Source organism: Lissotriton vulgaris, chromosome 8 (genome assembly GCF_964263255.1).
Source record: "Lissotriton vulgaris chromosome 8, aLisVul1.2, whole genome shotgun sequence".
Lineage (NCBI taxonomy): Eukaryota > Metazoa > Chordata > Amphibia > Caudata > Salamandridae > Lissotriton > Lissotriton vulgaris.
In genome coordinates, this window is record NC_141696.1 from 992,825,322 (window position 1) to 992,852,593 (window position 27,272).

The 27,272-nt window shown below is 41.6% G+C and overlaps 1 protein-coding gene across 22 annotated transcripts in view; it reads right to left on the reverse strand.

Moving 5' to 3' along the window:
* The window catches only part of LMO7 (LIM domain 7), a 501,535-nt gene that overhangs the window by 118,915 nt on the left and 355,348 nt on the right, over window positions 1-27,272 (reverse strand). For 10 of the 22 annotated variants that reach the window (XM_086934870.1, XM_086934866.1, XM_086934869.1 and 7 more), the window contains 9 exons: window positions 24,042-24,072; window positions 23,086-23,199; window positions 22,741-22,939; window positions 17,772-18,024; window positions 16,368-16,667; window positions 15,716-16,018; window positions 13,449-13,643; window positions 12,378-13,070; window positions 10,758-10,787 (listed from right to left, as the gene is read on the reverse strand). In XM_086934870.1, coding sequence (XP_086790996.1) covers window positions 10,758-10,787; window positions 12,378-13,070; window positions 13,449-13,643; window positions 15,716-16,018; window positions 16,368-16,667; window positions 17,772-18,024; window positions 22,741-22,939; window positions 23,086-23,199; window positions 24,042-24,072 — 2,118 coding nt within the window. The remainder of the gene's footprint in view (window positions 1-10,757; window positions 10,788-12,377; window positions 13,071-13,448; window positions 13,644-15,715; window positions 16,019-16,367; window positions 16,668-17,771; window positions 18,025-22,740; window positions 22,940-23,085; window positions 23,200-24,041; window positions 24,073-27,272) is intronic. The other 12 variants (XM_086934883.1, XM_086934880.1, XM_086934884.1 and 9 more) reach the window with 4 other exon arrangements.

The window sequence follows — 27,272 nt, forward strand, 5'->3', positions numbered from 1 at the left end:
TCCTCCCACATATATTGCAATTCTAACATAGAAACGCTCTACAATCACAACTTTCCACTTTCTTGTTATGACCAGCATAAAAAGAAAGAGAGACAATACAACAGTATGACCTGACCCCTTGTCAATTACTAATACACATTCTGGAACAATAGCAGAAACCCCCTAATCAATGTTTCGATTGTCTTAACATTCAATCAGGTTAGGTTGCTCCTTAAATTGTGTGACCCCTGCGTCGACGCGTTTCAATGGTATCTTGTTTTATGCTCCCATCTTTATCAAGTCCACAATTCAAGGAGCAACCTTACCTGATTGAATGTGAAGGCAATCAAAACATTGATTAGGGGGTTTCTGCTATTGTTCCAGAATGTGTATTAGTAATTGACAAGGGGTCAGGTCATACTGTTATGTTAAGTTATGTTATTTTTATTTGTACCGCGCACAGCTGCCCCAGCAAAGGGGCGTCCTGGCGCTTTGAGAAGGTAAACACAACACAGCATTAAAAGCGGGCAGAAAGGAGAAGAGACACAACAGATGAGCTAGACAAATAAAAAGGTCTTGATAGCCCGTCTAAACTGAAGGAGCTCATCGATGGCCCGGATTTGTGGAGGAAGAGAATTCCACCAGCTCGCTGCCAGGACTCGAAAGGAGCGGCCACCAATTCTGCTCAACTTAAAACGCGGGACCACTGCTAAGTTCTGGCCTAGCGATCTAAGAGTGCGAGAGGGGACATAGGGGATCAGCAGTTTCTCCAAGATTTGTGGGGAAGTACCCTTGAGAATTTTAAATGCAAGGCAGAGGACCTTGAATCTAATCCTCTGCTGCACAGGGAGCCAGTGGAGAGAGCGCAGGGCATTGGACACGAGCACCGCCTAGGCAGACCTGTCACCAGTCGGGCCGCAGCGTTTTGAACCCGCTGGAGCCGCAGAAATTCTGACTGGTTAACCCCCGCGAGTAGGGAGCTGGCATAGTCCAGCCTGGACAGCACTGATGCTTGGACCACCAGCTGTCTTGTGGGTGCATCAAAGAATTTGAGGATGGTTCGAAGTCCTCTGATGATGCCATAGCAAGAAGCCGCCACCTTCTTGGTATGACAGATGAAACTCAGAGAAGGATCAAGCCACACCCCCAGGTTTTTTATCTCTGCCGCTGGGAGGGGAGTCACACCCAACTCCGAAGGCCACCATTTGTCACCCCACAAAGCCACCTGTTTACCAACCACCATAATCTCCGTCTTCTTGGTGTTTAACTGGAGACAGTTGGAATTCATCCAGTTAGCCACTTCCCGCAGACCATCACAGAATCTCTTTCTTTTTATGCTGGTCATAACAAGAAAGTGGAAAGTTGTGATTGTAGAGCTTTTTTATGTTAGAATTGCAATATATGTGGAAGGATTTAATCTGATTTTATGAAATGTATAATATGAAATGTTTTTTAACTATTTGTATGTGGAAAGATTTTTATCTTTCGTCTTTTAGTTTTTAACCTTTTAATAAATGTAAGAATTACTTAGAAATTACATTATAGTGACAAATTTAATTTAAAAAAATGTATTTGACTATTGCATTGATAATCTCACTCCAACCAAGGGAATAGTATTTTTTAGCTTTTGAGAAGTGCACTCATCTCACAAACATCACAGAATTACTGGTGCTGCATACCAGCATGAAAGACCCCCGGCAATCAGTGCATAAAAATGCAGCACGTGTGAAACACCAGGTTCATTATTCACGCCCACTATGCCTCAGACGCAAGTGTGTGTTTCTGATTCCGACTCTAAATACTAAGGTAATGCCATGCTTCAAAACAGGTTATCGTTATTAAAACATTCCAGTATTAGCACTAAACCTTAAATAAGCACAACAGCACAGAGCTGTGACAACAACTGTGACTCAGAGTAGAAAATAGCACTGAGAACTAAAAGCAAATGGTGGAGATCTTGGGGGTCCCTTGCCTGCTCAACTAGCTAAACAAAGATCTTAACAGGTGACCTTTAAGATCAGGATAATTTGCTGCACTACCTCTTGATTAAAGCACCTGACCAACGACTTCTTACCTAATGTAACACACCTGTGTCTTTGGCATAATTCTTCATCCATGTCTTGTCCAGGTAACTAATGCTTTCATATATTTTGTTCCTTGGATAGATCTGTTTAGAGCAATCGCCAATTTGTAAACGATGAGATCTATTGTTAATGTATACCGACAAATATGATACAAAAAATTGTTAATGCATTAAAGTGCTAACTGAATTTAGTGTAACACAGGGACTGAATTAAGATATACCCAATAGGACCAGGCTCTTTCATCCAAAATATAAAGTAACTTTCATAATATTTACCTGATCATTTTAAGCAATGGCATTTTGGTGGAATAACGTCAACCGAGAGCACGACCAAACTTAAGTAACAAAGTGCACTTTCATATAACACATTGCGAGTGGAGAGGCCTAAATACGCTGCCTCCGCTAGGAATCATTACATAGCGGCCTCCACCGTCTTAAGGTGCAGTCAAGTTCTATGTTAAATGGTGGTGTCAGTTAACCTAGTGAGAAGAGTGACACTATCTGCTGAGAAACCTTCTAGATATGTGTCAGCTCTGCTTGGGTCTTGGGTATCAAAGAACTCTTCCAAAATCAAAACTAACGTTTTTATTAGCCGATGCTTCAAAAAAAAAAGTCAGAAAATATCCACATTCATCACTGCCATGTCAGCTGAAACTGATGATTTAAGCCATCTTTTGATCATGTGGTGGGAGAACAGTGGAATATTTGGTAAAACGTGTGTAACCTACCACATCTGGGGCCGTATTATACCTAGAGCCTGGGGGGCACAACAGACAGTGCCTTCTTTGTAATGTGGCTCACTGTCCCGGTTTGCGCCTGGCACACCTTTCGAAAGATGTACTGTATACATAATACGGCCCCTATTGTTCCTTAGAATAACCAACATTTCTATTTGTTTGAGTAGCAAAACAAATCATCCAAATAAATAAAAACTATCTCCATGAAAATGGCAAAAATCTGGTATTGCCAACCTGAGGTACCTTTAAGCTAGACAACTCAACAATAAGCTCCTGTCTGGCCCCTAAGGTGGCAGTAAATATAAAAACAAAAACAGAGCTACTACGGATAAAAGGAAAAATCAAACAGCACATTCAAGCTAAACGAAGACTAGAGTGAAGCACTACTTCTTAATGGGTTACAAACCATTTAAGTAGACCTCAGACAAAACTGTTTGCTGAGAAAGGATAACTGTGTAGCGTGAATGCAAAGTTTGACTAGACTTCTGGAGCAAATTACCGATTGCCACAATTTTAGGTTCAGTAGTGAACACCTGATATAAACGGGGACAGTGCGCACAATTATTTGGCTGTGTTGGAAGATAGTATTGGGAAAGGTGCTACTAGCATAATTTCTCACATGCTGTGAGGCAGTACCCATTGGTCAGTGACCTACCCTCACAATGCACTCATACCTTTGACTCTGACTCATAACATTGGGACAGGAAATTAACAGCCGTTAACAATCTGATCAATGGCAATACTTTATTAAAACACTGGAACATTGAGCCCTCCACTGAATACAATAGTACTGGCTGCTAGAAACATTCTGCTCCAACTTTATTATTTGTCTTTCGGTTTCTCCCTTTTTTAATTTAGAACATTCCACTTTTAGTGGGTGGAATATTTTAATATAATTACAGTTTTTTTGGCATGGACTACACCAGTTGTTAAACTCCGGTTTAGGGGCCTTAAACAACCAATATAAATCTCCGCAGCGGGTTCTAAACTCATTTTAGGTCTCAATTTCAGTTTTTAGCTAACTGTAAGCAAACGTTTCTTGTGGACTATACCAAAAACTTAACGTAGGTTTAAATCTGCTCATTACTCATCATTGGGTGACTTTCTTGTAATTTTCCTTCCTTGGCTTTCCTTCCTCCTCTTGTGTATGTGCATCCCTGGATCCCTCTGACCTTTCTTTTGATTGAATATTTTTCCACGGCTCACATTCACTTTATTCTTTTTCTTTCAGCACTCTATGACAGTGAATATGTTTTCTGTTGCTTTTCCTCATGAACTGCTTCCCAACTCCCTCCAAATACCCCTACTCCCTCTTGCTCTCAATTTTGCTCCCTAACTCTCCCATCTTGTCTGTAAAAGCACAGCAGCAAGTTTATTTTGCATGTGTACGACTAAGGAGCAGCTTTTTCTTTTATGTTCCGCATTCCACATATTGTAGGCCTGGGCACAGAAATACTTTTTTGGTGCTAGGGGAGAGGCTGGCTGCTGTTCTCATTCAGATGCCATTCTAGGAACAAGATGTACTTCGTATGAACGAAAAAGAGGTGTCTTCTCCTGTAGACCCATTAATTTGTTGCCTGGGCTATTGCAAAGGACCTTAAGGCTGGAGCATGTTTCAGTTCTAAGTCCTGTGGAAAGTAAATTAGGCCTTGGGAATCGTTTTGCTTTAAATTCTGGCATTTCCCCCCTTTTTATTTAATTAGGTTTCCTGCGTGAAGGGTATTTGAACAATGAAGCAGGCTATTTATCAAGATTGAAAACATTTAACTAAATTATAAAATACCTCAAGATATGCGCTTACTTTCCGTCAGTATTTTGCAATGTTTTTATTTATTTTTCTTAACAGATTTGAACGGCTACTAATTGCCCATTCACCTCTTTATGTGCCCTTGTTTTCAGTTCAAATTCACATTTGTGGTGAGTGAAACTAACAATGGTTAATTTACTCAGTGACAGGCTGTAAATAATATCAGAGTCAAGGACATAACACCAACGCATTTGAAGTAGAAACAGGCTTCATTGCAATACTAATTCCACCCATCTTATTAACACAGATGAGACCCATGTAAGAGTACCACTGAGTTGGGTAACAATAAACACCTGGTATTCAGCACCAAGATACCCTGCCTTGGGTGAACAAGCACTTTACAAATACACATTATGTTACAATAAAAAACATTGTGTGTATTTGACCATTCAATTTGTCCTACACTGTCGTGAAAAATAGTTTTACTATAGTTAATGCTTTACAGAGGTGACAAACATAATCTAATGGATATCATGTTGGACCACGATTGACAGCTTAACATGTATAGAATACAATAAAAAGAAAGATTCTTAACCGGTGCACCAAATGGAATAAACACCTACACTTAAGATCCTCTAGACATTTACTTCTTATAATGGCCATAACATGAAAAACAAAATAAAGATAATCCACACAGACATTTGCTTTACAGAAAGAAATTTCAAACCCTGTTGGGTAAATATTCATATGTCGGAATGAGAGTATTTTTGATTATTGATAGATCTGCTTCTAGAAGCTGGTCATCTTTTCAGAAAGAAGTCCAGTATCCAATATGTAGACATAAGCACACATGCTTCTAGGTATTCTACATGCCCTATGTTGGACAGTTTTCAGATTTCTCCTGCTAATTTGTTCCACATACAGCACATTTGTACTTAGAAACGTTCTTCACTGAAAGGGGCAAGTTTAAATTTGATAGTTCATTGTAGGTCCTATTTTTTTTATCTTAAGTATCTTTCAAGAACTGCAGGCTTAATTTTTTCTTTAAATTATTTGGGTGACATCCAAAAAAATGATCTAGTGTGAAAGGTAAGGGGTTTGAAAAGCAGTTAAGATTGTGGAAGTAAATGAGACCTGTTTTAATTCAGAGACATACATGTCCAGATTCCTGATAAAACTCACACCCATATCACAGGCAATTGGTTAATTGGCTTTGACACAAATCTCTTTGTTGGCCAACCCGCTAGGTTAAGAGTCTATCCTCACAAAAGAAAGAGAACACATTATAAGGTAGAGTTTTTACATGCTCCATACATGTACAATCCTGCTTATGGCAAGCCTATTCTTGCTTAAATGTGTGGCATAAGCCCTGTGCCTCTTTTTTTCACTTCTTTTAAGGCATGTTTCTTTGTGCAATTTCTTGGCTTAAGCAATAGGTTTCCTCTTCTCTCCATTTGCTGTCTGCCTGCAGAGTTTGCCCAATGTCCCTCGATCTTCTCAAACCGTTGCAGACATATCCTGTGTGCATGCCAAGTTATCCATTATCGTACAACAATTAATTCTTCTGCACCAGTGCGCATATTTACCACTCTCAAGGAAAGTTTAGATCTGTTTGCGAAACACCAGATTGTTAATTTTGTATAATGACTTATAATGGCTTCCATAGCTTCCAACTCCCCTCCACATCACCCAAGAATTTTAGTATCCTAGGCATACCCAGCAGTTTATCAACAGATGTGTCTTTGAGCCACGTCGGATCTGAAGCATTGAGCCATCTTCCTAAAACTAATTTTAAATAACCCACTACATGTATAATAGTTTAAAGTGGTTAAGGTGTTCTACATGTTCATCTAGCATATATGGTTAGCAATGTTTAAGCAGTTGCTACTGAGTATGAGGGGATGCTCCACATCAGTCTCTTAAGGGTCACAAAAGATATCTAACAGATGGAGCACTATATTTTATATTGCGTCAAGATAAGGGGCTTGAAACCTTGTCTTTACAGAGGTCTTGAGCTTTATGGATGCAACACCTTGATCACTGAATCAGCTACTATTTCCCAAGCCCTCCTTCTCACTCCTAAGTTTAAAGGTGTGCCTGCTTTCGCTAGCAAGAAAACTATGAATTTGGTTGCATGACAGTAATGTCTGTGTTGCAGCTAGTCCAAAAGTTTGCATCTACAGCTAGGATGCATAATGAATACTGCAATTTAAAATTAGGTATATAAAAACCCCGCTGACACACAACAATCATCCCTAAGATCATTTTGTTAAATAATCAACAGTAGCAATAAGTGGAGGGGCCACAATCTGGCATGAATTGTCATTTCCCTTGGGATTATCAACGGCCCCTCAATTGACCAGCTGTGAACAGCAGAGGCCTATTTTTCATCTTTGGTGTGATTAACTGTGCTTCAAGTGAGGAAATGTTCCCAAACGAGAGGTCTCCAAAGGATGGTCCAGACTGAGACATTCCTGCAGTGTTCAGATCCGACTGAGTGCTCAATCATAGCTGCAGTTATTTCAAGGTATTTATTCATGGTTTCCCAAATTCTCCTCGAAGTACAATAAAGAATCCCAGCCCTACACTAGCCCAGACATCACCCAGCAATTAGAGTGTGTTATATTTTCAACTCTGATATTCTGCTATTGAGTCTGCAGTTTTTTCACCACCCAATGTCCTAGTTTACACCCTGTCAGTATTACACCATTGCTTTGATCATGCAAAATTCCAGGCACTTGTGCTCCACGAATGATAGCTCTAGATGTCTCCCTCTCAAACACCTGCAATTCAAGTCATAGTTTCTGGCCTTTGCTCATGGTCTCGGGCTGGCTGCGGGCTACCAAGAGTGAGCACCTGTAATATTTCTCTCTATAAGACTCAGCCCCCCTCCTCGAGTAGGGACATTTACAGTGTCTACAGTGTTATTTAGGATACTCTTGTTCCTCAAAGCCATCTTCGAAGACCACACATACTTGTAAAGTACATTAAAATGCTGGCACTTTGTGGAGGTAGTACATACACCTGCAAAGGGTTATTACCTTAAACAATGTTGCCTTGCCTTTCATTGATACTGGCAGCAGTCCCAGTTCTTAGACTTGTTAGCAAATCCCTCCGGAAAGGGGTTGCATTAAGCCTTACGATGCTCTACTTTTCAATTACAGGGTGTACACAGACCCAGATATTTACAGCAAGTCTTTGGGCCAGCAGTGTACAGCTTTCCATGTCAGACAGAATTTAACGAGTGTACAACTGCAATCCTTCACCTGCTGTTTTAAATATAGACACCAACGTATTCTATGATCTTGAACTTATCCTTTCAAGCAAAAGATTTCAAAATGAAAATTTATTAAAACAATCAAGTTTTGGGTCTGTATCACCTTTTAAAAGACATTATTATAGCGACTTACATGATTAGCGAAAATAGTTGAAGGATCTATTATTCTACCACATGTCTATCTGTCCTTAACAACCAGAGAAAGGAATACCCTTGCGTCTAAGTGCCAACTTAAATATATAATTTTGTGTTGTATTCATGTGCAATGGCATACAGACCAGTATAGCAGATCTGATAGTGATGGAGCACTAGGACAGTATTAAGTATTATAGTGGATAAAGGTAATACAAGTGGCACCCATTAAGTGAGAGTGGTAGTCGTGGGATCCCAGGATAACCTAGTGAGATATGTTGTTGAAAAAACAGAAACAAAACATGAAGTCTTGAACTCTTAATAAAAGATTTGAATTGACAAATGCTTTGGTGTTCGAGCACATCGCAAGCGCCAGAGGGGGATAGTAAAATGAATGTGTCAGCTACTCTTAGAAGGTCATTTTATGTTCCAATTACAGCAATGACAGCCCTCATATGAAAATACAAGATGGTATTATCTAATGTGTTTGTGGTAATGCAACCACTGTTTATTAATATATTTCAACATTACGGAAAAGTTTTTTATTGGTAGACAACTTGCCAGTATTTCAGGATTCCAAAAGTTATTTAAAGTAAGTGTCATACAATCTCCTGATATAGGCTTACTTGTATTATTTCTGATAACGCGATTGGCGAGGAAGAGTCTGAGTTATAAACAAATATAGTCAATGCAGTCACAGGATTCACTTAAGATCATGTACTCTTGATACTTATGAACTGACAAAGCTTGCAAACTAAAGTGTCTGGAGTACCAATCAATAGTTCCGTATGCCAAGCTTTTAGCTTCATTGAGCTGAGCTCTGAACCTTACAAGCGGCAATGCATTCTGGCTGGGTCACTGCTTAGTTATTGCAGAGAAAACCCATCCTTTTATCAGCAATTTTACACAAAAAGATAGTTATTAAAGTTAGACAGAGGTAAAGCAAATGGGAAGATTATATTATTTGCTATTGATAGATCAAGCCAATCTTTCAGGGTATGGTACAAAGGTCTTCGCGTTCTGGTCTTCAATGGCCTTTCAGAGTGCCAGGCAAATACATTTGGTGCCTGATGGACAGCTCTAAATACACGATTTAAATACATTTTTTAATCGTTTTTTCTCCCCTTTTGCTGCCAATTGACACTATCACGTCGTTTCTCTCCCCACCACCCATGCAACTATCTTATCTCGCCTTACAGAAATGTCATCAATAATAAGAGATCTTTTGTGTCTATGATTCTCTAAGGGTACTTCAATAATTAGGCTACTTGCCAAATGGTTTAGTCTTTATCCAAATTAGGTTTGGAAAATATATTTTCAAACTGGAGATTTCGTTTACTGACGTAGAAATTCTCAACAATAACAGAGCAGATGAATGGATTCTAGATTTTTTTTTAACAGCAGCTATCCCACGAGGAGTGGTCTGCAAGATAAAATAGTAATGAACTTTCAGCATGGTCTTCACAGAGATCCGTGTGTTATAGGAGCCCGAATTGTGTGGCTTTAGGTTAACTAAAGAATATATTTGGGTTTTAGTAATATTTGGTTTTCGAAGTACAACCTAATGGTGCAATGATGACACCTCCATGGGGATGCCCAGACATGTCAAGTAAAACTAGAAAGCATTGGCTACGAGCCTTCCATCCCCCCATGATGCTTTGGAAGAATATGACCCGCGGGGCCAGCATATCGGCATTAACCCAATACTAATAAGAAAGTAAAGAAAGTTATTTAGATTGGAAAAATTGGACTGCGCACAGGCCTCCAAGTAGTATAAGAAAAACAGAAAGCAGTCTATGACTAGGTAAACTAGCTGACCATTCCAGTGTCCACCATACCAGCTGTGTGCAGTGTGACATTTGTGAATGCTTGTGCCCATGGCCTTCGTGGCCAGTGGCCACACCACTTATATTTTGCAAACAAAACTACTGAGGCAAAAGCAAGGATGACGGCCCACCTAGACAAAGTGCGGGCCGAGGATAATATTAATCCCAATTTAACATGGCAAACACCAGCAGAAATGCAGCCACTTTTCTATGCTATCAAGGTCACCCCATTGCCCGCTTGTTCTTTCAGAAGGGACCAGAGTACCCCTGCTCAGAGTCTTTGCTACAGCTTTTCTTGATACTCCAGCCCTGGTCTTCTGATTTATTAGGCTTCTGCATTTTGGACAATGATTTATTTCGTCTGAGCCCCGCCCCAGTCAGTTAAACCTACATGCAGCAAAACACTGAAGAGGGGTCAAATGCAGAACTGATATGGCTATGGCAAAGGTGTATATTTCTGTTCAAATATATTTTAAGGGGGGGGTTGCATCATGTGCCCATTTAGTAGCAAAAAGGTCTTCTATGGTTCAATAGACCCTTTAGCTTTTTCTGTCAAGACCACACTTTCTCTTACATCTTGCGTCCCATTTGGCTGCGCAATGTTTGTTGCAGTGACCAGAATATGGAGTTGCACAAGTCCTTGCCAGGCCTCTGAAAAAGCGTTCTATACCGCAGGGCACAAATGTGGTATATTCTTATAATTATAAGCAAAAACAAAAATGGGCTGACTGTTTTAGAAGTGTACGTTGGTGTAAATGGTATACCTCGGAGTCTATGAAACAGTTCTAAGGAACAGCAATCATGTGACAGCTAGACGCCCCAACTGGCCAACACAAGCACTGAAGCAGCATGCACAACTGCGAAGCTGCTGCTGGCATCTACTGTAGCTGCTTCTTGTTCATGCACATATCAGAGGCTGCAGCGCTCAGCAGAGCAGGGCACGTGCAAAGCTCATTCCTCTGCATGGTCCACTTACCCTTCACCATCAGAAAGCTTTTGTATCAGTCTGGGGAAACCGGAGAGAATCAAAAAGAATAGTTTCACAGTCTGTTCTTTCATAAATGGATGGCTTGACAAAAAGGCACCGTGGACAATCACTTCAAAGTGCATGCACCGCAGCAAAACAATCATACAACGCTTTCACCATAAATTCCGGCTAAAATATGCTGTGCACCCAGAAAAATGCATGGAAAACTAACACTCGCGTGAGTCACTTTGCATGCTCTACAAAGAACCTGTACAAGAGTAGCTGGGCATAACTTCATGAGAATACGACTGTTAACATTAAAAAATATCCAGTTATGCCACTTATAATGTGTGAGCATGAAATGCTCTATTTTAAAATGTCGGATATTCTCCAGTTTAAACAAGCACTGGCAAAGCCAATAGGTCTGGTTTTAATGTGGTAATGCATGTAAACATAAGTCGTTTGAGTGCGGTACACGCATAAGCTCCGTTTACCACATTAAAGCCAGCCCTTTTGACTTTGTCAGTGTCATGGGGATAGGTAGCGGAAAAGGATTGCTTTTCTTTGTACAAACTGCGTATACGCGAGAAATTATTGAATGCGGCCAACACTGTGACAACTGATTGCACTTTTCAGATGTAATAATCCCTCGTACTGGAAGATGGCGTGAGACACCAAATAGCCAGTAGTATGAGGTGAGAGAAAAATACTTCTAAGGGTGGAGCACACTACGTACAAGTTAGAGATGTTAACAATAGAAAAAGCAAACATCCGCCCCACCAAGGCAGACCTAAAAATAAGTAAGGCTGCTGAAAAAAAAAATAATGGGCGAGGCTTATATTTAAACATGCTTACAATGGGATTAATCTTTCGAACCAGACCTCACAAGTAAGACTAATTTCATGTTTATTTTCACATAAAGGGAATGCCGTTCATAACATGCAGACAGATTACTGTTGATAACGGTTGGTACCAAAAATACCACACATTCGAAATTATACTTTAAAAAATGCATATTTCAGGCATGCAAATTAAAAGTCATAAAAACATAACTTTTCAACAATCGACGAAAAATACAAAGAAAGCAAATGCAACTTTAAACAAAAGATGGCAAAAGGTAACTAGGCAATACAGTATTCAAGAACAAACCAAAGACCTACAGAATTAGAATGAACAAAGAAACGTAGTTCATGAGTAAATTACTACCATAGTATCGTTTCAGCTAAAGGCCACAGCAAATGTTTCATGGGATTAATACAAAATAGAAAAGCCCCTTAAAGTTCAAAGCGCATGCCTTATGGTAAGGAGAGTTTAATAGCAATATAAAACGAGGCACTGAAAAGTGGAACAAAGCACTGTGCACAACGAAAAGAATACATTTTTACGTAAGCCTTTAATACAGAATTTTAGCAGCGGAACAAATAAAAAAAATAAGTGTAAATTAAAAGCTTGATTTCCTGATCAACAGTACTGCATTGCACGTTCAGATGAATTGACTAGACTCCAAAATAAAAATCTTCAGAGGGGGACTGGAGTGCATGCATGAGTGTTTGCTCAATAATTCAGCCCAACACACAAAAGTTAAAATGCTTCGCCACAAACACAACCTTTGCACACGCTTGATCTGACCTCTCCACCATCTGACGCTTCCTATGTCTTATCCTGCTGGCATCTCTGATGGATTCCCATTTTCTTAAGTCCTCCTCACTGCAGGGGCCTGAAGTGAAACATTTTGCCTGAGCAGAGCCCACATTTTTCCAAGAACCTATTTTTCGAGCAAGCATATCGTCTTTCTTTCGTTTTTGTGATGACACGACAACTCGACTGCCTGTAGTCCGCTCCCTTGATTCTGGCAACTTCTTAGGTAAGCAAAGGAACTTTGCCTGTATGGCCTCTGGAAGAGTACTTGGCTCTGGGAAAGGTACAGGCTGGTACGTGTCTGGAGCTCCTGATAAAGGAACTTCTTTCTGGTTTGGAACTCGGCGAACAATCATGTCATCCTTCTCCAAATCTGGCACCTCTGTCTCACCAGACTGTAGGACTATTTCCTTCTCCACTAAACACACGTCTCGGGGGCCAGTCTGGAAATGCTCCATAGCACAAGGGTGAAGTTGAAAAGCCCCAGTTTTGCGTATAAATAAGTCATCATTTTCAAGGTCAGGTTCTACGTTGGTGCTCTCACGACCGCCCTGGTTGCATACCGGACCAGTCTGCCTGCAGGTCAGGATTCGAGGGCCAGAAGTAGGATCTGGCTTACACTTCCCTTCCAGGGATAACATGTCTGAAGAACATTTTTGGAAGGCCTGAAGTATCGAAAATTGGCTGATGTATGCCAGAAAGGAATGGAAGGAAGGAAGGTAAAAGGCCATTACACTTCAGAAAAGGCTGTGAAACCATCAATACTCATTTGGTTTCAGTATGCATACAAACATTAACACATGTTTAATCGAGGTCAGCTCATGCTTTTAAATCATTAGTAAGAAGTACATAGTTATGTGCAACACTAAGATAAAAGGCAAAGCTAAGAGTATGCATGTGTTGCAGCAGTTTACTTATGACAATGGGTACTCCTATTTTGGTCACAGTCCCACAATCACACTGCCAGGCTTTGGCTCATTCTCTGGATAACTACACAAGTCCTTTAGATGCAAGTCACCACAATACAGTTGAGACACAGCTCAGTCATGCAGCAATATCAACCTTGGCTGCTCTGAGGTATCGGCAACTCCCCGGTCCACATTTTTTGCTGGTGAGGTCATAGCTGGTTGTGCAATCTGTTTCTCTGGAAATGCTACATCAGTGCCCAGACCGGGCTGCACAGTGGGTTTGCCGTCAATCGTTGGTTGGCTTTTCTCGCACCTAAAATCTTCTTCTTCTGACTCCGACGAGCCCCTACTAAGAAAGTTATCAGAGAAAGAGAACAGAATTGGAGAAGAGGCTTGTTGCACAGAGCACTGTTCACCTTGATAGAAAACTATATTATATGAAGGGGAATTATTTTTTTCACGTGAACCACTATGCAAAAATGTTTCTGGATCTATGATTAAATACTTTTGAAAATGCACTCTTTCTGTACATATTGTGATATAATTCCCACAATACTATTTTCTGGCAGGTCCTTTTTGTTACTATGTTCAAGCTTGTGGCAGTCACAAGCTCGCAGACCTCTCCCAGGAATAACAGGCAGCAGCTATGCTTGCATTACTGTCTGACAGAACAGCTGTGACTCCATGCCTCACATGTTCAGGTAGGGTCAGGACACAGGCGTATAATTTCCATCAAAGTGACAAGTACCCATCACTACTGACCAGCCCAGGAACAGCAGAAAAGGCATACAATTATAAAACAAGCACTTTGATGAAAACCATGGGCTGCTTTCAACTGGCTCTGCTGTGTCCCCACGGGATTTCCTATTTTACTAAGAAAGCGGCCTGGGACAATGATGTGATTTTGAAAATGATTTTGAAAATTGCAATATCGAAAAAAATAAGAAAGAGAATATTTATAGTCTCCTGACAAACTTATTTTCACGTTTTTTAATTGTGTGCAAAATGCAAAACCGGTTACTTTATAAAAATGGTTAAGAATAAACCCTTTTCAGGCAGCTTTTAGGTGGAGAAAACACTGTCTGGAAGGCTTCGTGGTCCGCCTTCATTGTATCTGCTCACAGGCAGGGAGTCGCTGCTAGCACCAGCAGTGGTGCGCCTCATGTGCTCTAGATTACTGAAATATGCTTATGGATGTTGTAGTCTTCCCCACATCTCCACTGGCTGTCTAGGTTGAATGATCCCTACGCCCAAGGACCACAAATTCATCTTAGAAATTTCTAATCATTCTCTGTTAAAAGTAACATCAATAGCCCTGTTTAAAATAAAAAGGCACCTTAAGTCAATAGTGAGGCATTTTAAAATATTTGACTGTTGCCAATGGAGCATACGATTAATCAAACATTTCAGCACTGAAAAACATTTCATATTAGTGGAACCGGTTCAACAAGGAACACGATATACTGGTCTATCAGGAGATGTTAAGGGAAGCAGTGCCCTCTCCATCCTCGAATAATTAGGCCCAACCCAAGAAAGGGTGGATGGACAGAAACGCTCTTTCGAACGGCCATCAAATAGGGCAATCAATTCAATGACCATGTTTTGTAGAGCAGGTGGAGAACAACGGGTTGCTTTGTGCAGATTTACAAAGACATTTCCGCACAGTGCCACACAATGCTTAAATGAACACATTTAAATTGGTCAACGCTAACACACAAAACCTGTTTGCAAAGAAATCTGGGAATCATGCCTTTCTTCTGCAGAATATATTGCGTTTGTTTCCACTGAGTCTTTGGATTCACTTGAAACTCTCTCCATCACACATGTTTCTAGAATAAGATTAAGCTACTCAATCTGACAGGATCCTTATTAATGAATTTGTAGGACACTTTAGACATTGCACGTTAGATTTTTAACTGCTACAACAAAAACAACGGCAAGAAAACGTCCAGATATGTTAAACTACAGACCCATTATCTACTCTTCAGCTACAATCAACACACACTGAGTAAGATTAAATTAGCTCAGGTTTATAGAAGGCTTGCAAGAACTACTGGGGAGCTGCATGCACTTCAAGACGGAGCTAGTGCATGAAGCTTACGGAAAAAGTGAACATGTCTGCCTTAAAGTCGTTTGAGACTGAGGTGACACCTGCTTAAAGCACTATTGGTTTCTTGATGAAGGATATTTACAGTTAATGACCTAAAAAGAATGCAATAATGCTAAACTATTCATTACAGATCCAGGAACATTTATGCTGGATCATTATAGATCCAGGAACAATTATACTATTCTGGACAATTCACATAGATTGAACTAAAATTGATCGGGCTAGGAACCCCAGCATTAAACCCACATACATAACTGGAATTGGTCTAGCTAGAGGTAGGGCCGCCATAATAATTGTTTTTGCAGACAAACCTGTGTCCCTGAAACTCTTTATACCATGGTCGTCTACTAGATCCTAAGTTGATCCTCTTCCAGTGGAGCTCCTCCTCTGGGGTCCAGAATTTTGGAAGAAATGAATCAAAAGACATATTTAAGCTTGGAGCAGGCAGGTTCACTTTGCGGGCATACAAGTCATCCTTCTTAATATTCGGTACAGTTCTCACTCGCTCCTCGTCATTGTCTTCCTCATCATCTGAAGTACAGTGGCCGGTGCCTGAAGGATCTTTCGTAGATGCCCCTGATGCGACAGTTGTATCCAAATTATAGCTGTGGTCACTGTTCAAAACACCCAACCAGTTTAGACACTGAACATCCCTTTGTCACACAAAAAAAGAGGCAGCATGCTTCTTCATCTGGCTCAGCAGGCATGTATGCTCTTTTGAAGAAGGAGGCTAGTTAGGTCTAAGTCTTTTAATTACCAATTACAGAAGATGCTCGGATGCGGTTATTGCTGACAGTCAATATATTAGTGATCAAGATGGTTAGTCTATAAAGTACAAATGAAGAAGCTTAGTGGCTCTGTTAATAAACACGACGAACATTACAAGGCAAACACAATAATAAATACAAGGAGTTAAAGTTAATCAAATGTGGTAATGCTGCAGTTTTAGATTATAGCTCTGACCTCAAATGTCCTTTAGGTGCAGGAGCTACAGTGCTGGCTGGAGGGCTTGCTTCTGACCCAGATTTAGGGGGGTCAGCTTCCACAATACGAAGAACTGGAGGAATTGGATTGGAAGGGCTTTTGTTCAAACGGAATCTGCGTTGTGCCAAATCATCCACAACAAGATCAGGGAGTTTCCTGGGGTCCTCTGAATCAGAGTCAGTCTCATCAGATTGGGCCAGATGCTGCGAAGTTAGGACTGAGAGATCAACTTCGAGCAGGGCCTTTGGACAGGTAGTGGCCTGTTGGCTTTTGCTTCCACTGACCACCAACCAAGACATGGGAAACAAATGTGACAGGTTGAAAAAGTAAGACAGCACAAGTTTGATACGCCTGATATGCTTTCCAGGGACCACAAAAGAAATCAGCCAAAAAGGCAAGCACAAAATATGTTATATGGTTCCAAAACAACAAACAAAGTGGAATGGAGCATCAAAACCACATCAAAACGCACATTCATATTTAACACTTCTACACATTTTTCATCCAATCTATGTGGAATGTGTATCAAGTTACTCAGTGCTTAAAAGAATAGTTTGAAAACAATGAAATAATTTCAGGAATGTTTAGAATGGTTATTGTTGGACGACAACCCTATTTTCTGAAACTGAAGTATACGCTTCAAAATCCCATTTTTAAAAAAGGCTAGTGATATGGTCTTTACAGAGTGCTGGATTAGACAAATAAAGCCAGTCAAATCAAAGATTCAAATTGAATGGTCAAAGTCAGATTACTGGAGTATGATGCTGAGGCCTTGAGACATGATGGACATACAAAACCATTGCAAAACTCCCAATTTCACTAAACTGTACACAGCCTAGCAGATAAATAGTAGAGACTAAGGCTGCTGTAATAGCTGATGGCTACTTTCTTCTCATAGAGGCCATATTTAGCATGAGAAATGGTAGGCACCAGAAATTCAGCATTAACAACATCTTCATCGTCTTCTTCCCACTAACATAACAACAAGCTACTTAATAGTTCGAAATGAGTTTCAGATGCATTCTGGCCACAGCTGAGAAAAGCAACTGGTCACAATAACTTTTAGTGCCCCTCTCTATCTACAGCCTGTACCAAAGGAGAATTATCAAGTGACAACACTTTGGAGACATTACAGCGCAAACCATGTGTGGCCTAACACAGCTTATTATCTCTGATACGAAAGCCTACACTGACTGACAGAATTAATATTCAGATGAAGAATATACTTGGAGTATTCAGCACTCTTTCTCGACACCCCACACTATTGCAGTGGCTCTGTCCGTACTACTCATTGCATTTAATAATAAAAGACTGCACTGAAAATGTAAACTGTAAGAACAGGCACAAAAATAAATCTATTAAACATCTCCCTGGTCAACTCACCTTGTAAAGGTCCCATCTGAGTTGGTGTACACAGGACTTGCCCAGCTTCGTCTATTGTCCTCATTCCTATCCACCCTCTTCTTCCTCAGCGGTGCGGGCATATACACCGGCTGTCTACTTTTATTAGGGAGGAACTGATTGTATGTAGGGAGCGGCTTGGGTTCGATCGTCGCGCTCCTCCGGTAGGACACCTCATTTTTGCTTCCATCAAGCATTGTGTGGGACAATTCGGACTCTGTGTCGCTTTCACCACCTTAAAAAAAAGAAAAAATACAAGCAATATTGGTTATCGATTCCTCAGAGGTTATACTAGTGAAAATGATATTATAATCTGTGGCTTGTGGTCTTAACACAGCCGTTTTAAGCATGAGAACGGAAGCTACCTAAGGCAATGTAGCACCAGTATTTTAGAAATTTCTCACAAAGCTGTAATGAGATTCAAGTAACAGAACTTTGGTTACATGCTTGTGCGACATGCATCGAATTCTTTTACAAGTAATGTGCATAGCAAAAGTGGAAAATATTCATCTGACGATATTAAGCTAATTTGTAGCACTTTGTCTAAGAAACCCTGTATTCTGGGTTTTTCCCTACCTTTTATGAAACCATAATTGAAAAATATTATATTCCTCACCCTATTAACATGGGAAATGGTTCACCAAATTAATGGTGTGGGCAAGTATTATGGGCATATGATTAGATCTACTGAGTCGAGATGAATAACTTGGGCATCAAAATGTCACAACTTATGTACAAAATGGACTAATGAAAATACCCCGAAATATCAGACCATCTCAGGCTTCTTAATCATGGCTAAATTACTCATTTAAATTTTTTGTATAGTGTCGACCAAATAGTGTTTTACATCCATCCTATCCTCCATTTAAAACTGGAAAGCAGCGACTAAATGCTAATAAAAGAAAAAATGACAGTAACTTCATCATAGGAAGGAGTATCACAATTACAGCATACACTCCTTTGTAGGCATAGCGAAGGTACAAACTTTGCAATGCATAATAAATATGTAGGGAGCAACACAGATTGCAATTGATGTTTTCATATATAAAGCGTATATTTATGTCCATCTATATATCACTGCAAAGCATTGAAAGCTTGCAGAACCACGTTAATCTATATTTAAAACAAAGAGTGCACGCATCAAACATTTAGTCTTCTGTGCCATGCCATAAAAACCATAGTAATTAAAGCAAATGTTGCTTTAGAACATATGCAATGGTGTTATCCTTTATACCTACAACTCAAAGTTAATATCGGCAATGACGTACCAGGTCAAATGTACTTACTTCCAATAAAATATAGAGAATATGTCATGGAACAGGAGTACCTTTTCACATGCAGTGATCTCAGAAGAGAGCCCTGAAGAAGTCTTCCCGCTATGCTAGTGCTATACAAGACTACTAAACTAGGAATTAATCCAAATTGAAACGGGAAAATGACATTTGAAAGTTATTTAGCTTTTTGTCACTCAAGTGCATATTCTGCATGTGCTATGGGGCAGCCGACCTTATAAATGTCCCTATAATTACAACATATTTAACAGTGGCAGTAAGCTTGGCTGGTGCATTTAAAGAGACGTTTGTAAAGAGTGATCCACATATTTTGTTTAGGGCCAGCGACTTGAAAGAATTGGCTAGTGCCTTGCAATTGCAACCATGTGTGCCTCCGACTCCCCTGGCCCCTTATAAACTCCGATCACCCTATCCCCTGGTCTTCCAGCAAGCAGGCGCCTGGCAATAACTTCTAGCTGGATTCTCTCATGCCTTCTCTGGCTGCCCCGTCCTTCCTCTTTTGCGTCCTTCCTCACCCTCCAGCAGGTCAAGTCAGGGTCATATGAATGATCCTGGCCTGACCCTTAGGCGTCACCAATACATCGGTGGTAGGGACCAAAACTCATGAGCCTTTAAAGGTCTGCGCCTTTAGCTATTAAAGACCATGTCAAGGGGCTGGGTTACTGGATGCAATGGACCCCAAACAAATTGGTTTTGCTGTGTCATCCTCCTCCAACCAATAACAGTATTTCAGCCCATTTAATAACTAATCTTATTCAAGTTAGAGAAGCAAAGAGTTACATGAATGACAGGACAAGAGGGGGACATTTTGGATTAAAATCCAGCACCTGATTGACAAATGTTTTATGCATGCAGATGGAATTTGTGTTAACAAAATACTTTATCTGTAGGTAGAATTATCATTCACACACATTTCTGCCTCCAGGTAGCATTTGCTGCTATGCACGACCTGAACGTTTTCTTTGCACACTGTCCACGGGCCTGAGGATGAGTTTTTGGTTGAACACCCACAAACCCATTAGTTAGTAAGCCTTCACAAAGGTTGCTAAGGCCTTTCTTATTTTAGATAGTAACACATACGAATAAAAGGATTGAGCTCTTTTGCAGAGAAGGAAAAAAACAGAGAACAACCACATATTGTTTGGGTTTAGTGGCAAGAGGCTTCTTCGTAAGGAAAATTGTGCTGCGTACAGTGCTGGAGCGGGGGAACAATTAAAATGTTGTGAACTCATCTCCAGTCTATGAATGATCCACACAGCAGATAACCTACTGGAGTGCACATATTGGATCATGAGTTTGCCTGGAAAGTTGCAGTTCATGTACACTGAAATGCCATACTCCTTGGGGGCACTAGTAATCTTCAATATGCAGATTTAAGCATTTTCTCTGGATGGTACCGCTAGCATATAGAAATAAAAACTATAGTCTATAAGACTGAAGCGCCTGCTTGTCTTCCTAACTGCAAATAAATGGTTTGCTTGGTATTCAGTGTGAAAGAATGCACCACGGGGTAACAAGAGTAAACTGGAACAGCCCAGTTCAAAAAATAATGATCTCTGCAGTTATTAACTCAGGAAATCCTAATTGGTCTGGAGAGGGCATTGATGGATAAGAACGGAGTGATGGAATCACTGATTAAGAGGAGGGTGGGAGTGTTAGTGGCTATGAAGGGGTGTGGAGTCAGTGGCTATCTAGGGGATGACCAGTGGCTAAGAGTCACTGGCAAAGAAGAGGGTATGGCTCACTGAAGAAGAGAAAAGGAAGCACAAAGAAGAGAAAAGGAAGCACGAAGAAGACCGTGTGTCCATGGCTAAAACGAATGGGTAGTCTGTGTCGAAAAAAGAAAAAGAAGGGGTAATAATTTGTCAAGGACATGATGGAGCCAGAGAGTGGGCACGGACATGAAAGCGTCCGAGGGGGCTCAAGGACATGGAGACCAGAGAGGGGTTCAGGACATAGGCACTGGAGTAACAAAAATTGAGGGGGCCTCCCTGCACGGTACGAAGAGGGCCCCCTCCAGGCTCAATCAGGAGCTCTCTGGCCAGAGTGCAGTGCCGAGGGGGCCCCCTGGAGCTTGGGGCCAGGGCCGGACTGGCCAAAGTGGGCACCAGGCAATCCCCTGGTGCGCTGCAAGGGTGGGGGCCGGTTTTGGGCCCCTGGGGGCCGTTTTTGTTACAGGGCCATTTTTGTAGCATAGCTGCAAAATCGGCCCTGTACCAAAATCGGCCTAAAACAGGCCTCGGCAAAGAGCTTGTGGCACCTCCAAGCCCCCCCCCCCCCCCCCTCGAGTGGAGAGGGGGGGGCAGCCGAGCACTTTGCCAGGGCCGGTTGTGGTTCCCAGTCCGGCCCTGCTTGGGGTCCACCCGCACCGCAGAGGCTGCGGGGGCCTGTGTTACGACCTTGGATATAGGGGAGCCACAGGGGACTCTGGGTCACGGGGGGCAGAGTGGGTCAAGGTAAAAACTTTTCCTAGGAGAACTCCAGATACACACACAACCTTATAGCATAGCTAACTGGCACCACCTTTTCTCGATGTAAATAAGGATTAGTCATGTCTTGGACCATGAAATGTGGCCAAAACTAATCTAAACAATGTGGAAGACAAGTAGTTAATCACAAGGTCATTCTTGCTGTAAGATCACGTGTGCAGCTCTTCTGTGTGTTATTGGCCTAGCACCCAGCAGAGCTGTGACAGCACTGCAACACTAAGTGAATTATAATGTGCTGTTTGGTCAGTAATAGTTTTAACCCTTGAAGATCCTCTGCCAAGCCTCATCACGTGCCCAATTTGCTACCATCAAGCTTCACTATTGCTGTGACTCGTTCATTAACCAGACATCTTAAGTTACTAGTGGTGGGCCATGGGAAGCAATCAATTATAATATCTCCATAACATCGTCTGATATGACATATTTAAATGTAAGTTATATAAAATAGGAAAATGGTAAATATTAGCGGAGTTAAAATATGGTAAGCATAACCGAAACATAAAAGATTTACATTGGGAAGACCATCACTCACTGCCCACATCAAAGACGATGTAATGCCAATTGATTTAGTAGATGGGATGTAGTCTCAGGGGATATAGTAGCAAACCACCAGGCCTAAACTCCAAGGAATGGGCCATAGTGACACTGGGGGAAAAACCTTCTCTGAGTTTGGTAATTGAAAGGAAGCTTTGAAAACCAGTGTGGGCCTGGGTGCAAATTAACACCGTCACGTCAAAATAAGAAAGGCACCTCTTAGCAACAAGCCCACACACTAGGCAAACCAAAACCACCTTCCAATACCCACAATATCTTGAAATTTAGGATGTGCAACAGCAACAAGCCATTTTTTCAGGGAATATATAAAAAGAATTAACATTGACAACCTAGTGACCTACTACATGTTCTCTCGCTGTACTCCAGGCAGGGCATCAATGCTACGTTTTCATATTAGACATTATGCACAACCATATATATCATTCCTCAAATCCCCAAAGTCACAGTTACTCGAACTCCAAACTGCTACAATGGCTTCTGTGGCCTAATTAGAGAATAACAAATATATTTTTATGTAACTACAACATATGCCTTTATTTTGTACATGTACGAAACCAATGTGGGCACCCAGGCTGAACTTTATTTAAAAAACAAATTAGAGTAGTATTTAAATACCTTCACTGCTGCCCTTCAGGGTTGCCTCAGACGAAAAGCTTGCCAACGATCTTGACCCAAAGGAGTCTAAACTGTCCCAGGAGTCGTCCCTGCGATGGATAGTCGAAGGGGACAGTCGCTCACCACGTTCACTGTACCAAATATCACCACAGCCACTGTCGCGCCCACTTTTTTTAAGGCTGCCTGACTCTTCAAGAGCCTGGAGGAAGAAAGAACGTTTGTTTTTGAGAATTCCACAAGGAGGTTAAAGTAAGAACACGCTGTCTGCTTTGCAAACAACAGCACCTAAACAGTGAAAGTCATAAAAAATTAAGGAACTGTAACATTTCCATAGTGTTTGCTCACCTTAGTCAGAGTTTGTCCCAATAACCCCTCGAAGGCTTTCAAGTCAAGGTAAGGACCATTATAATAGGGGTTACTTTGTGCTTTCCGACCAAGCCAATACAAAGTAATCAAAACCTGGAATAAAACCCAGAGAAAAGTTCACGAGTTAACGATCAGTCTGTGTTCCAGCTGCAAACCCCTTTCATATGCAACAGCTCTGGTTAGGTTTAGGGTTCCAGGAATGTGGATTTGGAGGGTACCTGAAGCGATTTAGCAATTCTGCCCTTCAATACTGTGGGAGGAAGTGCGGCTTAGTGGTGTACCTATCAGTGAAACAGGAACATTATGGTTCTAAACCCCAAATAACATACTCTACTGTTTGAATCTGAGCAAAACAGGATATATGCCTGGTCACCAATTTGCCAACATTTGAAAAATTGGGAGTGTTTCGAAAACAAATAAAAAACTGCAGAAAAATGCATGACCAAGTTATGGCTTCAAATCTTTAATCTGATTTTGCCTTCCTGGGAGGTTCACTTTGGGGTCCTTCATGTATAAATGACATTTACCCACATAACTGGGAACTCGCTGCTTGCAAGGGGAGGTTGTACACTACTGAAAAAGGAAACGAGAGAACATCAGAAGCTCAGAGGTCAATGCCACAAGGCTATGTTTCACTTGTGGTCCCAACCATTTCTGTGATTGTCTGGAAAGTTTGAAGGCACTCTAGTCCACACACCTAGCACAATGTCTCTTTAACCCACATTAAATCCTCCCTCTGGGCCGTGGCATTTATTTTATTACCACCTTTCTACCACATGAGTTAGAAAATATCTGATCTTGTGCTGTGACAGTCTGGTATTCAGGGCCCCAAAATCAAACTACTGGTTTTGGTCTCTTCCCTAAAAAAATCCAATTTAATTTCACGTCTCGCCTAAATGGGAGAAAACGCGCTCAAAGCCAGGATTCGTACTTACATTCTTTAACCGCCTGTGTGTCTCTTCCTGCCTACAAAGAAACAAAAAATAAACATTTTACTATACATTACAGGAGCGAAAAAAACACACACACAAGAGCCGAGATCATATCAAATGTATCTGCAAGAAGAACTGACGACCGGACCTTCCTGGGAGCCTATTTGTTTGTAATACAAAGGTCGCCTGCTCTTCAAACCACAATCGCAATGATTTACTAACCTCACCACACACGAACAGAGCAGAAAAGCAAAGGAGATCCACCTGCAGCCCGGAGCCCTCCATCTTCAGTTAAACAGGGCAGAGTGGGGAACTCACGACTGGCACACACAGGGAGGGCTGAGGCACCCACAGCCAAGGGCGGCTTTAGCGCATTGATTCCACCCCCGTGGAAGGCGCAGAGCACACTGGAGAAGCGCCGCTCCCCCCTGCCGGTTAAAAGTCCCGGGCCGGCATCCATGCCTAATGCGAAATACCACACATGGCAGAGTAATCCCGCTCTGGACAGGGTGATGGACGGGGCACGCCCGCGTGCACCTGGGCAACATCACAGGAGTGTCAAGAGTCACAAGCGATGACTTTCATTACAAGCACCCCCAAACGCTCTCTGCTTGGTTATTGTCTCGGCGTTTTGCACGTGCACCCAGACTGCACAATTATTATACAGGCGTGTCGCTACATCAAGCACTTTATAAACAAGGACGGAAATAATACGACATTCTGTTTTGAGACAGTGCACCACTGAGGACTGAAGTGTGATGGAGAATGGTGAAAGTGCAGATAGAAGAAAAAAGTGTCTGGCTCCTGGAAGCTTAGGGAGAACAGATGTTCAGAAGTTCTAGCCACACCGTAATCCCAAAATGAGCCCCTTTAACTGCTTTAAACAGTTACAGAAGGGGTGTAAAGGTAAGGCAATATTGAGTGCCCCCTTGGGGAACCACCGGGAAGGACCCACCATACTGTTCACAGAAAACTCAATGGCTCCATTGCCAGGGAAGGGGCAACAAACGTACTTCAAACAGTGTTCCAGATACCACTGGACGTCCCTGCTTCCAGCAAGTACGTACATCTTTGTTATGCTTGTATTTATCGAAACCTCTAGGTGTCACTACTGCAACAGAACTTGATCGACCCAGGGCAAAATCCTAAGCAAAGGACATAACTAAACTGTATTTGACTTTATTAGCGGTCAAAGTTAACGGGGCGTATTTTTGTGTGTTGTGCAAAGCACTATTTATTGCAATATCGCTGGCAAAAAAGAAAAAATATATAATTTGTGCAGTATGATGCTAGCATCAAGCGCTGTGCAATTTGCTGATCAATTTAAATATCATACACCACTTCTATCACTGACCAATTTAAATACCACTGACCTAAAACTTTTTATGTAGTACAGTCATAATTCGTCATGCATTCACTCATTTAATGGAAATAACGCGCTCGACTGGTGGACCAATATATTAGCTTTAGTGTTGCAATTTTCACAGATGGGTTTCCAATAGAATGTATGGCACTTTGCTCGCTTTTCCCATCATTTCCAAACCCTCCCTCCCCCCCCCTCCCCCGCCATGCGCTACTTCCTCCCCTCCATCTCTCATCATGCCCACCTTGTTTCTCACACATTGCTCCATTTCTCCCTCCTTTTCTTAAAGCCCCACCCACGCTCCTCTATTTTTCCGTCAGGGGCCCATTATTGTGGGAGGCTTCCTGCAGCTCCATGGTGGATGTCTCAGGGGATACACCACCGCTGGCTGTATAATGCACATTACTAAGGATTCCTCTCCTCTTCGACCCCTAGGTTAATTCTCTCAGAGCATATAGCCTTCCTGGTTTTATAACCATTTCTATGGGTTGCTGCTCTGCCAATTAATTCTATGCGGACTCGACAGTTGGGACTATCCACTTCTCAGCAGTTTCACCTGTTCCATGATCAACGGCTTCAAACTATACGATACAAACATTGCAATGATGGTAACTACTACCCCATGCACCGCTGTCTATTCTATACTTCTCACCAACATTCATGCTTATGGAGCAGCTACATGTTGCCTGCCAAATAGTATGCAAAGTCTCTGTCACTGAGGCATGAAATCAAAACACTTCCCACATAGGCTACACTGGAACCACGCAGCTAATCTTCAAGGACACAACAACATCTAATGTTTGGGCATCCTATCGCTCATCCCCTGTAGTTTCAATACACTGTAAAGCACAGAATTAAACTGTGATAGAACAAATCTGGTACTCACACACAATATCAAAACGCAAATCATAATTGCCACAAAACTGGCACAAAGACTCATCCACAACAGACCCACAAAGGTACATTCTATATGTACACAAAATAACTTTTTTTGACTTACTATCAAAATGAGGCACTTTATGGACGCAAATACAATATAAATTAAGCACGAAATAGCTTCTATTTAGTCAGTGAAAGGTATAAAGATCTGAAGTACTGAGGTTTTCAGGCTGGAGCAACAGCACACAAAAAAATATCATTCTTCCACTCTCCCATTTATCAAGTTCTGTTTCTCTTTGCGGAAGTACTGGGCACTACTGTGACACTGGTATACAAATTGTATTAAATTATATATTTTAAAGCACGAAATCCCTTCATTATTGCTGAAAATGTGGTAATCTAGTTTAAAATGTTATCTTTGTTACACAAAATATCACAAAGTACTGCACTACATAGATCATTGTCTGCAAAATTAAGTTTTTTTTTATTCATTGTTTTTAAAAAGTGAACAGATTAATCACCACTTGCAGTGATGCATCTGTGTGATTTGCTTACTCATACATAACCAAATGAAAACAGATACATTAAATAAAACAGCAAGTTTATTAGTTAGCAAATTTATAGTGAGCCCTCGCGTGAGCGAGGTCCCAGGGGTATGAGAGAATTAACTCCTTCGCTGCAGCGGCTATTCCGCCGCATCGTTAAGGGGGGCGGGGGCCGCACGGCGCTCATACGCTGGTGACGGAACCTCTCCGTCACCAGCCTCGGGTGAGCTGTGCTCATGACGGAGCAGTTCCGTCATGGCCCCGCCCGCTCAATAGAACGCACCGCGCAGGCGCGAAATCAGCGCAGCGCAGGCGCAAAATCAGCGCCGCGCAGGCGCGTCGTGCGGGCCATGACGGAACCGCTCCGTCATCAGCACAGCGCCACCGCGGCTGATGATGGAGCGGTTCCGTCATCAGCATCGATGTGGTTAAAGGAAGGGGACACAC